The sequence below is a fragment of the Bubalus kerabau genome, chromosome 13 (genome assembly GCF_029407905.1).
Source record: "Bubalus kerabau isolate K-KA32 ecotype Philippines breed swamp buffalo chromosome 13, PCC_UOA_SB_1v2, whole genome shotgun sequence".
NCBI lineage: Eukaryota > Metazoa > Chordata > Mammalia > Artiodactyla > Bovidae > Bubalus > Bubalus kerabau.
The window spans coordinates 2,038,719-2,051,554 of record NC_073636.1 but is presented as its reverse complement, the minus strand read 5'-3'; the positions used below and the strand labels follow the sequence as shown (position 1 = coordinate 2,051,554).

Genomic DNA, 12,836 nt, shown 5'->3' with positions numbered 1-12,836 from the left:
CGGCCACATGTGATTGCTCAGAGCCTCCCAACTGTGAGAGACATGAGATGTTCTAAACTGTCTACAGATTCCTTTGCGCAGTTAAAAGATTGATTAGAAATTGTATTGGTGAAGGGTTTTTCACTTGTTGGGCCAATGTTTGCTGCTAAGTCTCCATATCCCTTACCTGCTGTGTCCCTGGCAGTGTATTGATTAATATAATTGGTGTAAGTAGTAGCTTTAATGTTTGTAACCTGGGACCCTTGAGTTAATTCTTTTTCTTGTTATAGCCCACCACACCTTTGCTCTGTAGGAATGCAACTTTATCTAATGCTTTTGGAGGGTGGCTCCTGACCAATCAACTTTAGAGAAAAATAAGTTTTCTAAAGAAAGTTTCTTAAAATGTTAACAGGCCTCCAGGCCAGAAGATGATGCAAATCACCTAAATTTTTGCATATGATAGGTTTGCAGGAAGAAAGCCTGGCTTACTGCATGACTCTACCCCTTCCCCCATTATCCTCTATGCATAACTTAAGGTATAAAAACTACTTTGGAAAATAAAGTGCGGGCTTTGTTCACCGAAACTTGGTCTCCCCACGTCGTTCTTTCTCTCACCTTCTGGCTGAATTATTCAGCCTCTTTTCTCCACTGAATTTCCTCACTGAGCTATCCTTATTTCAGCCTCTTTTCTCCACTGAATTTCCTCACTGAGCTATCCTTATTCTATTACTCTTTATATCCTTAATTAAAGTTTAATTAAGCAGTTGTTTCCTGATCCTCGCTGATGCCGTCCCCGCTTCGAATTCCCTGGATCCACCGGGGCTGGACCCCGGCAAAATCCCTTCCTATATATAAAGGATTTACAACTTCTGGCAATTAAGGACTTCATCCAAAATCTCACATTTCTCTGTGGCTGAACCAGGTGTGGTGGTTTCTTCACTTGAGTGTAGAGGAGAATTCTTTTAGTGAAAGTGCTAGTTTACAAATTACAAAGTAGGTGGCCCATCAGTTAACTGGGACTTGTAAAAAAATATGATTCAAAGTCTTACTATACAAATTCAAATACAGGTGTGGAGGTGAAGCTCAGGAATTCTGCATTTTATGGGGCTGTGACATGGCAGGGGGAGAACAGTAGTCAGCTGCTCACTGAAGATTTCTCCTTGTCTCATTGATAGGTAGTTTCAAATATTAGGAGAGAAAACCAAAAAAAATTCACAGGTTTCCTTCCTTTTTTTCCAATGTGGGTTTGTTTTGAAGGCATGGCTCAAGTGGGCTGGGACTAGGGTTCTGATTCTGGCATTTTGTATACACAGCACAAAGGAGAAAAAAATAACTGTTGCTAGAGACGGAGAAGGCGATGGCACCCCACTCCAGTACTCTTGCCTAGAAAATCCCGTGGACAGAGGAGCCTGGTGGGCTGCAGTCCATGGGGTCGCTGAGGGTCGGACACAACTGAGCGACTTCACTTTCACTTTTCACTTTCATGCATTGGCGAGGGAAATGGCAACCCACTCCAGTGTTCTTGCCTGGAGAATCCCAGGGACGGCGGAGCCTGGTGGGCTGCCGTCTATGGGGTTGCACAGAGTTGGAGACGACTGAAGTGACTTAGCAGCAGAGATGGCATATAGGTTTCAGATATTTTGGGTGTGTGTGTCCTGTGTTGAGTAAGATTCTGTATCTGGTGTATCTAGTTCAGTGGAAAAGAGTGCTGTAACTGATGAATGGTATCCACCACTGGTTTGTTCAGCAATGAGGTGGGATGGCCCACGAGTCAAACATAACATTTTACCGGCAAAGGGGAAGCTTGTCAATTTTCTTGGGGTGTGTGACAGTCCTCCCAGGAAAGAACTGTAGCTGAATGATGTTGATATGTGTGTGAGGCTCAAGGACAATGGAAATAGGAAGCAAAAAACTTCCTCCCACAATAGAATTCAGCATCTCAGGATTTCACTGCCATTCCATCATCTCAGCGGTTTGGGATCAATATCATAGCATCCTAGGAAGGCTGTTTTCCTCATTTCTTTTGTTATTCATGCATTATTAATGAACTTTTAGCAGCTCAGTTTCTCATTTTTTTTTTTTTTCCAACCTGAAAGGGCTGTATTAGGGGACAATCTTTTTTATTTTATGTCCACTGTAGATTTAGTTTTCATGCTCAGTTTTGCTCTCTGTATGATTGGGGTTGAAGACTAAAAAATATGCTGTGGTTAAGGTCATGAGCCACAAAAACATGACCACTTGCAGGCCGTTGCCTTGTGGAATGCTCTGCTTGTCTTTATCCATGTTTGGAATGCTCATGATCCTTTGGTTTAGGCTTGGGGGTGGTATTGCTTAAACAGATGAGTTTTGAAGCCACATTAGCCAAATTTAAATCCCCACTCTCACATTTTAGCTGCCTGGCCTTGGGCAAGTTACTCACCCTCCTTGGGATTCAGTTTCATCACTTGTAAAATATGGACAATGATAAAAATATTTATTTCTAGGAGCACCTGGGTTTGTGGTGAGGTTACATGAGCTAATGCTTGGAACCTTGCTTGGCACATAATATACAGTCAATAAACATTAGCTGTTGTTTAGTTTGTGGTGCTGGTGGTTGTTGATGCCTCTCTGGCTACATGGTAAAGTCCAATGACACTCAAGGGTGGACACTCAAGGATGGTACCAGAATTTTTCATTTTGTCTAACTTACATAGAAACATTTCTTGAAGAAAATGAGTGTACTAGACTTGGAGATATTTCCGCAAAAAGGAAAGGACAATCTTTCCAGGAAGTACTGTTCTTGAAAAAAAGGCATTGTTAGAGCCCAATTACAAATAGATGGGCCGAGATGAGGAAAGTCACATGCACATCAGAGTTGTCACGGCAAGTGAGGTACTAAATAGAGGAACTAAAGAGGTTCTCCTTTCATTAGAAAAGAAATTGCAATGAAACAGAACAAATGCTTTTCTCTTCAATTGCCCCTCAGGAGTGCAGGAGTGCTAGAAAAACTATGTGCCAAATGATTACATTATTCACTGGATGGTTGTTTCCTAATGAAATAGAGTCATGAGCTGGTAAATGTAGTATGGATTTCCTGAGGGCAAACTAGAAATACAAATAATTATAATTTGGTTACTTCTAAATAAGGTCTCTCTCCACATATATATAAACAAATGATTTAAATATTTTGAAATTGCTCAAGCTGAAATTCGGTCACTACCTAACTGGTTCTTTAAGGTTTAGTGAATTCTTTAAGAATTAGTGAATTGAAGCCTGTGTTGCAAATTAGTTGGACAAAGGGAATCAGTGGCCTGGAAAAGATTTTCTACTGAAAGGAGGATAAAAAGAGATCTAAGAAATCTGTGGGCCAACTTGGGATAGGTGTTGTAGGCTTTTAGTGGAGAAAACTGGCTTAGGTGGTAGCTTAGATGTTTGAATGAAACAGAGAGCCTCCCAAACGCTCTTGTGAGCAGTGACGGTCAGTACTAGTGACCATAGTGTCTGACTAGTCTTCAGACATTAATTCCAGAGACTAGAATTTTAGTTTATTGAATTTTGACTCAACGTAGATGAAAATCTTTCACTGTGAAGCTCTTTAGATTGAGTAACTGTATGATAAATTAATATGTACGTATCTGATGTAAATGTGCCCAACTCTGATCCTTTGCCTTAAAATGCATGAAAGAGGTAAGTAAAAATTACCTATTTTTTATGTGGCTCAGCAAAAAACTCACGTTGTTTTGAAATAAAATATTTACAAATATTAACAAATGGGAAACCAACAAAAATAGGAAGGAGGGAGAATTTGGTGGTCTGAGTTCTGTGTAAGTACAAAGTGGCAAAATATAATTAATATATTTAACTCACCTCCATCAGCTCTAGTGTGTACAGAACTGGCCATTTTAGGGTGGCAAAACTGACTATAAATTTGCACACAGTAGAAAGAGCTAATGGTTATAAGAGCAGCCACTGAAATAGAGACATGTATTATATAAGGAAATGGGTTTCATTTCATTGTAAAAAGAGGAGTCCTTAAATTAAAACCCTATCATGGCAAGAAAATAGATTCCACAAGTCCAATGGATCATTCTAATATTAATGAAATTTAAACCAATGAATCCCATCATATACAGATGAATATATGCCACTTAATATACAGCTTAATTGAGGAACAGCATTAATAATGTCAAATATCTTAAATCTGATGAACAATGATTAAACATGCTCTATCTGGAGAAAGGACTCACTACTGAATGTGCTGAATACTTACGAGTCCACATGGTTCTCAAATGAAAGCAGAATTGGAAAAGGTGAAGTCTTAAATGCACATTCAGCAATGGCTTCAATCACTTCCTAGAAATGAGAACATATGTATTCAATAAGCCAGAAGTTTAATGTGTCTATTTTTTTGAGTTAAACCCTTTAATGCCGTTGTCTTTTTCATTCATAGAATTGTATCAAATGGCCTAAAATAGCTAGAAGGGGTTTGCAGGCTGCTGGATTGTAAATTTTATTACTCTTATCTTAGCAAGATAAAAGAAAGAAAACTGGATTTGGGTGGAGGGGAGTCATAATTGTGAAGGGGAATGGTTCTCCTCTTTGGTAATTACATTTATTTTTTTCTAAATAATAAAAGAATTCGAATCTCATAAGAATTTTAGACAAAGAGAAGGCAAAATTTTTCATCCATAAATTCACCTGTTGAATCAAACCACTGCAGGCATTTTGTTATATTTATTTCTACAATTGTTTCTTGTGTATTTGCATAACTTAGTAAATATTTTATTTGTATTTTAATATTGTTATGAATATTGTTTATTGTTATGTTTATTGTTTATATTGTTATGAATATTTATTTTTATGTTTACTGTTTATATTGTTTAATATTGCTATGTATTGTTAATATTGTCATCCAAAGTATACAGCTGAAAATTGTTAATATTCACACTTTGCAATCATCTCCCCAGTCTAAGTTAAAACATTTACTCACCCCCCACAGAGCTATGTCCCCATTAGCAGTCACTCTACATTTTCCCAACCCCATCCCACACACTCAGACATAGGCAACCACTGATCCATATTCTGCCTCCATAGACTCACCTACTCCTAACATTTCAAATAAATGAATCATACGACATGTGGCCTTTTATGTCTGGCATCCCTCACTGAGCCTACTTTCAGGGTTCATCCACTCTGTAATATGTGTCAGTACTTCATTTTTCAATCTATTTTTTTTTTTTAATGTATAGGTCACAGCTTTAATATCTGTATACAATTTTAGGGAGTGGCAATATCATAATTTATTTAACCACTATCCAATTGTTGGACAGCCATATTTTAAGAGCTATCATTCAAATAATTCTCCAAAGAAACTCTTCATTTTCCCCTTTAATTTTGAATTATTTTTAAAGAATGAATTATCAGAAGGGGAATTACCAAATTAAAAATTAGAATATTTTTCTAGTCTCCTGTGTTTCTCCAAATTACTTTTCATCTTAGACTCCCTAGAATAACAGAGCAGCTTTCAATGCATATTCACCAACTTTGGACATTAGTTTTTCAAAATGTTTTCCTTGGTATTAAAGGATGGTATTAAAGGAGCTGGTATTAAAGGATGGATCTCATTTATTTTTAATTATATCACTGTCAATACTCTTGTGGCTTCACATCCTTTTTTTTTTTTAATTTTGTTTACATTTATGCTTTACATCTTCTCCTTCCCAGTAGGAATTTTTACTCTGATTCCTTATGCCTGAGGCCTTTCCATTATCTTCTCGACCTTCTTTGAAGAATTCATAGCTTGCTTTCTATCCATGCCAGAAAGCTATTTCTCTGGCTGCAGAGTATAAATAAGGCTTTCTAATTCTAGACTGCATTTGCATATACCCTCTAAGAAGGAATTGACTGCATGGAGCAAAAGAATCACTCACTGTTTCTTAACAGTGAATTCACAGATTGCCTTTCATACATTATTTTAGTTGATACCATCAAAAATAAGTGTGCTATAAATAGCAAGCAATGGTCAGATTTTAAACTCTTTATTTGATTTATTTGAGTGTGGGCTTTGGATTCAAACAGGCTTGTATTTGAATCCTTCTTCTTAGCCTTACAAGCTGTGTGACCTTGAGAAAAATCACTTAATACCTCTGTACATTTAGCTTGCTGGCCTGCAAAGTGGGAGTAATAAGCCTCATTCCACAAGCCTGTGAGGATGCAGAGAGAGGAGATAAAGGACGCAGCATGTGATGGGCAGATAGTCTCAAGGGAACCAAGGTTACTTAACTTGCTGATGCCTCCCTCTCCATTCACCCTAAACCCAACTAATACAAACATAGCTGCCATTAGATGAGCGTTTACATTCCAGACAAAGATCTTATCTCATGTCATAGACATTCCCTAAGGAAAATACTGTATGTCATCTTACAGATTATAAAATGAAAACTCAAGAGATATTAACCAATATGCCCAAGATCACACAGAAGAAAGTCCAAGAAACCCCAGGAAATTCTGTCTGACTCTAGAGTTTGTGCGCTTAACTATTTTGCTAAATCCCATGCAGCTAATTGGAGAGGGCAATGGCAACACACTCCAGTACTCTTGCCTGGAAAATCCCATGGATGGAGGAGCCTGGTAGGCTGCAGTCCATGGGGTCACTAAGAGTTGGACACGACTGAGTGACTTCCCTTTCACTTTTCAGTTTCATGCATTGGAGAAGGAAATGACAACCCACTCCAATGTTCTTGCCTGGAGAACCCCAGGGATGGGGGAGCCTGGTGGGCTTCCATCTATGGAGTTGTAAAGAGCTGGACACGACTGAAGTGACTTAGCAGCAGCAGCATGCAGCTAATGACCTTAGACACCTAAGATCAAAGGCCTCGAAAGAATCACACAGCACTAGTCACAACAGCCAAGACATGGAAAAAACCTAAATGTCTGTTGACAGATGAATGGATAAAGAGGATGTGGTATATATGCTGCTGCTGCTAGGTCACTTCAGTCGTATCTGACTCTGTGCGACCCCATAGATGGCAGCCCACCAGGCTCCTCTGTCTCTGGGATTCACCAGGCAAGAACACTGGAGTGGGTTGCCATTTCCTTCTCCAATGCGTGAAAGTGAAGTCGCTCAGTCGTGTCCAACCCTCAGCGACCCCATGGACTGCAGCCTTACAGGTTCCTCCGTCCATGGGATTTTCCAGGCAAGAGTACTGGAGTGGGTTGCCATTGCCTTCTCCGTGTGGTATATATATACAATAGAATATTACTCAGCCATAAAAATAACAAAATAATGCCTTCTGCAGCAACATGGATGCAACTAGAGGTTATCATACTAAATCAGAAAAAGACAAATACCATATGATATCACTTATATATGGAGTCTAAAATATGGCACAAATGAACCTATCTATGAAACAGAAACAGACTCACTGACATAGAGGTGAAACTTGTGGTTGCCAAAGGGGAGAAGAGAGAGAGAGGGGGGTGGATTGAGAATTTGGGGTTGGTAGGTGCAAACTGTTACTTATAGAATGGATAAACACCAAGATCCTACTGTATAGCATAGGAACTATATCTAATCTCCTGGGATATGCCATGATGGAAGAGAATATAAAAAAAGAATGTATATATGTATATATGTATATCACTGAGTCATATTGTATGGCAGAGTTTGGCAAAACATTATAAATCAACTATACTTCAATTAAAAAAAAAGAACTGCAAATAGATATCATAAGGGAAGTGGGTAGATATATGGGATAAAAGGGGGCTAGATTTTGTTTATTTCCTAAATTTGGCACTGTTTTATTGGCTACAGGCAAAGCACATGAGAGCCACTCTTGATTCCTCTTTCTATCACATCTTTTAATTCATATGTAATCCTGTCCAAATATATATTTGGAATATAACCAAATATTAGCACCTCCACCTCTATCATCCCAGTCAAAAATCCTTGTACTAACTGCTGGGATAGATTTTGTCGTCATCCCCACATATTCACTCCCCTTCCTGTGATATCTGTTGATAGTGGGCATGGCCTTGTGCTTTGTTTTGGTTGTTTTGCATGTGAAAATGACACAGGGTTTTGTTGAACGGGTTTTAAAGAACCATCTTGGTTTTTGCCATTTTTCTTTTCTGATTGCAATGAGCCTGGTGATATCTCAGATTGGTGCTGCTTTTTCTGTATGGATTGCAGATAATATAGCAAGGAGAGATAAGAAAGCCTTCCTCAGTGATCAATGCAAAGAAATAGAGGAAAACAACAGAATGGGAAAGACAAGAGATCTCTTTAAGAAAATTATAGATACCAAGGGAAAATTTCCTGCAAAGATGGGCACAATAAAGGACAGAAATGGTATGGACCTAACAGAAGCAGATGATATTAAGAGAAGGTGGAAGGAATACACAGAAGAACTATGCAAAAAAGATCTTCATGACCCAGATAACTACAATAGTGTGATCACTCATGTAGATCCAGACATCCTGGAGTGCAAAGTCAAGTAGGCCTTAGGAAGCATCACTATGAACAAAGCTAGTGGAGGTGATGGAATTATAATTGAGCTATTTCAAATCCTAAAAGATGATGCTATGAAACTCAATATGCCAGCAAATTTGGAAAACTCAGCAGTGGCCACAGGACTGGAAAAGGTCAGTTTTCATTCCAATCCCAAAGAAAGGCAATGCCAAAGAATGCTCAAACTACTGCATAATTGCACTCATCTCACACGCTAGCAAAGTAATGCTCAAAATTCTCCAGACCAGGCTTCAACAGTACATGAACTGTGAACTTCCAGATGTTCAAGGTGGATTTATAAAAGGCAGAGGAACCAGCGATCAAATTGCCAACATCTTTTGGATCATCAGAAAAGCAAGTGAGTTCTAGAAAAACATCTACTTCTGCTTTATTGACTATACCAAAGCCTTTGACTGTGGATCACAACAAAATGTGGAAAATACTTAAAGAGATGGGAATACCAGACCATCTGACCTACCACTTGAGAAATCTGTATGCAGGTCAAGAAGCAACAGTTAGAACTGGACATGGAACAACAGATTGGTTCCAAATCAGGAAAGGGGTATGTCAAGGCTGTATATCATCACCCTGCTTATTTAACTTATATGCAGAGTACCTCATGAGAAATGCTGGGCTGGATGAAGCACAAGCTTTAATCAGGATTGCCAGGAGAAATATCAATAACCTCAGATATGCAGACGACACCACCCTTATGGCAGAAAGCAAAGAAGAACTGAAGAGACTCCTCATGAGGGTGAATGAGGAGAGTGAAGAAATTGGCTTAAAACTCAGCATTCAGAAAACTAAGATCATGGCATCTGGTCCCATCACTTTATGGCAAATAGATGGGGAACAATGGAAACAGTGAGAGGCTTTATTTTTTTGGGCTCCAAAAATCACTGTAGATGGTGACTGCCAGAATGAAATGAAAGGATGCTTGCCCCTTGGAAGAAAAGCTATGATCAACCTAGATAGCATGTGAAAAAGCAGAGACATTATTACTTTGCCAACAAAGTTCCATCTAGTCAAAGCTGTGGTTTTTCCAGTAGTCATGTATCGATGTGAGAGTTGGATTATAAAGAAATCTGAGGGCCAAATAATTGATGCTTTCGAACTGTGGTGTTGGAGAAGACTCTTGAGAGTCCCTTGGACAGCAAGGAGATCCAACCAGTCCATCCTAAAGGAAATCAGTCCTGAACATTCATTGGAAGGACTGATGCTGAAGCTGAAACTCCAATACTTTGGCCACCTGATGTGAAGAACTGACTCACTAGAAAAGACCCTGATGCTGGGAAAGATTGAAGGTGGGAGGAAAAGGGGACGACAGAGGATGAAATGGTTGGATGGCATCACTGACTCGATGTACATGAGTTTGAGCAAGTTCTGGGAGTTGGTGATGGAAGGAAGCCCTGGTGTGTTGCAGTCCATGAGGTCGCAGAGTTGGACACAACTGAGCAACTCAACTGAACTGAATTCCAGACCTGCATATCACCATTTAGGCCAATGAGAGGCCTGAAGGTGAGTGAAAACCCAAGGGCCTATCTCTCTTTGTGTTTGACCAATGAAATGCACACATTTGTAGAGTCCGTGTCCCCACCTGTCTGTCTTGTTCTCTGGGTGGCATTCTCTCTATTCCCACAGTAGAGATTCTGGTGTGCCCTGAAATGCTGCTGAATTCTAGGTTTCCTAGACCTTCTTGACTCACGTATCCTGAGAAAGTGAAAGCGTTAGTCACTCAGTCATGTCCAACTCTTCACGACCCCATGAACTGTAGCCCACCAGGCTCTTCTGTCCATGGAATTCTCCAGGCAGGAATACTGGAGTGGGTAGCCATTTCCTTCTCCAAGTGATCTTCCCCATACAGGGATCAAACCCTGCCTTGGGGGTGGATTCTTTACCAACTGATCTACCAGGGAAGCCCTTTGTGTATCCTGCCTGCCCCTTTCCTGCCCCTGATATTGTACACATTTGGTCTTTGCATTTGACTGAGGGCCCCATGTTCACACTGAAGCCTCCAAACACACCAGTCACATCCTTCTCAGCTCCCACTGGGCCTCTTACCAAGACTGGGCTGAGTTTCATTTGCCACGTAGTGTGGCCTTCTGGCCTCTTCCTAGAGGTGAAGTGGAGGCCAAACGTTGTGTCTGGGCACTCCCCACATCCTCTATCATGACAGCTTTACAAATGACTTCATTCAACCCCCCACTTCACCCTGACTTAATAACGCCTTGCATATTTAATACTGCTACTATTTAAAAGTGTGGCTTTAAAAGTTTCAATTATAATGTCAGTAGCTAACATTTATAGAGCACTCACTATGTACCATGTATCATTCTAAGCCATGTTGTATATTAAGTAGGGTCACTGAATTCTTCCCTGGTGGCTCAGTTGGTAAAGAATCCACCTGCAATGTGGGAGACCTGAGTTCAATCCCTGGGTTAGGAAGATCCCCTGGAGGAGGGCATGGCAACCCACTCCAGTATTCTGGCCTGGAGAATCCCATGGACAGAGGAGCCTGGTGGGCTACAGTCTATGGTGTCACAAAGAGTCAGACACGACTGAACGACTAAGCACAGCACTGAATGCTCAGCACACCTCTAGGAGGTAAGCACTGTTATCACCCCCATATTCTACTGAGAAAGAGGCTGGATCTGTAAGGGAGCTTCCCCTGGTCGTGCAGGCAGTCAGTGCCGGAACCCCAGCCGGCAGCTCCAGAACTGCACTCTGAACCTCAACAGTCTCCTTGCTCTCTTCCTCCCAGCCTCGCCCTCCTCGCTCTCCCCATCTCCACCATAACTCTAGCCTTGGAAACCTTTCTGAACCTTTAAGCACTGCCGAATTTCATCTTACAATTTTACTAGTTATTTTTCAGTCGTTAACTCATGTCTGACTCTTCTTGTAACCCCATGGACTGTAGCCTGACAGGCTCCTCTGTCCATGGGATTTTCCTTCTGGGAGTGGGTTGCCATTTCCTTGTCTAGGGGATCTTCTTGACCCAGGGATCGAACCCGTGTTTCCTGCATGGCAGAAGGATTCTTTATACCTGAGTCACCTGGGAAACCCTAACAATTTTACTTGAGAGAACTTAAAAAACAAGTTCCCTGTGAGGGCTTTTGGTTTTTCATACCTTTGGAATACTTTGCATGGGGCACCTGAGGATGAGGATTCTGCTGAGGATGAGACCAGTCATAATTTTTAAGTTTGGTGCCAGGTTTGATCCCTCGGTCAGGAAGATCCTCTGGAGAAGGAAATGGCAACCCACTCCAGTATTCTTGCCTGGAAAATCTCATGGATGGAGCCTGGTAGGCTACAGTCCATGGGATCGAAAAGAGTCAGACATGACTGAGCGACTTCACTTCGCTTCGCTTCACTTCTTTCACATAAGCTGTCGTTAGTGGATGATGGGCCTGAAAGTACCTTACTGGTTGATTGCCCCTTATTAAGCCAAAATCATTTTTTTCATAGATGTATAATACTGGACCAATAATCTATACACTATATGGCTCAATTACTAGCTTCCAGTGGGAAAAATTGCCCTTGAAATCCTTTATCCTTGACAGACAATAGCAGGGTGTATTTGGATATCCATTTTATGTGAGCATTTATGTAGCAGTTACATTGCATCCTAAATTATTATTACTTCTCTCAGAGAATGATGCTTTATTTCCAGAAATGCTCCATTTAACCACATACTCAAATTTAATATATTTTTATTATATACTTTATCACTTGACTCTGTTTTCCATCTTATATAATTGCTGGTTGTTACAAAGGAGCTGCCTGGGCTGGGGGAGCGGGGCAGGAGCAGCTTGGGGGTGGAGGAGGCAGGTGGGCGTCCAGGGTGGGAGGAAGGAGACTGCATGGGAGCAGAAGGAATGCAGACCAAACTGCGAGTTACTATGTCATGACCATTGGAGAGACTAAGGCAGTGAGGCAAAGACATCAGTGGGCAGATATACGGGGTGTGTAATAAATGAATCCAGAATGCAAAATAAAAAGTCCTCCATAAAGAGGTTGAATTACAGCATGTCCACTTTTCCAGAACACACCTTTTTATTTTGGCCCAACAATAAATAGGCGGTAAATGCCAATAGGAACTTTTGCTGTGGGGATATATCATAGACCTCACAAAGCTTTCCAGATCACATAGACTTAGAGCAGATAAACTGTGTGACATAAAAATGATGGACTTTTGCACTTGGTTTATTCTGCTGCTGCAATAGACACTGTGGCTATAGAATATAGTCTAATTACACCATGCAGATCAGGTCCAAATATACAGGATAGCCCAGACAGGCAAACATTGAGAGAATTTTTTCACCACCTATCAACATATGGAATTTTACAGCAAAAATGGAGAAAAACAAAA

General features: G+C 40.5%; 1 protein-coding gene across 3 annotated transcripts in view; it reads right to left on the bottom strand.

Moving 5' to 3' along the window:
* The window catches only part of PLCB1 (phospholipase C beta 1), an 850,060-nt gene that overhangs the window by 185,895 nt on the left and 651,329 nt on the right, over positions 1–12,836 (bottom strand). For all 3 annotated transcript variants that reach the window (XM_055543363.1, XM_055543364.1, XM_055543365.1), the window contains exon 12: positions 4,229–4,311. In XM_055543363.1, the coding sequence (XP_055399338.1) occupies positions 4,229–4,311 (83 nt within the window). The remainder of the gene's footprint in view (positions 1–4,228; positions 4,312–12,836) is intronic.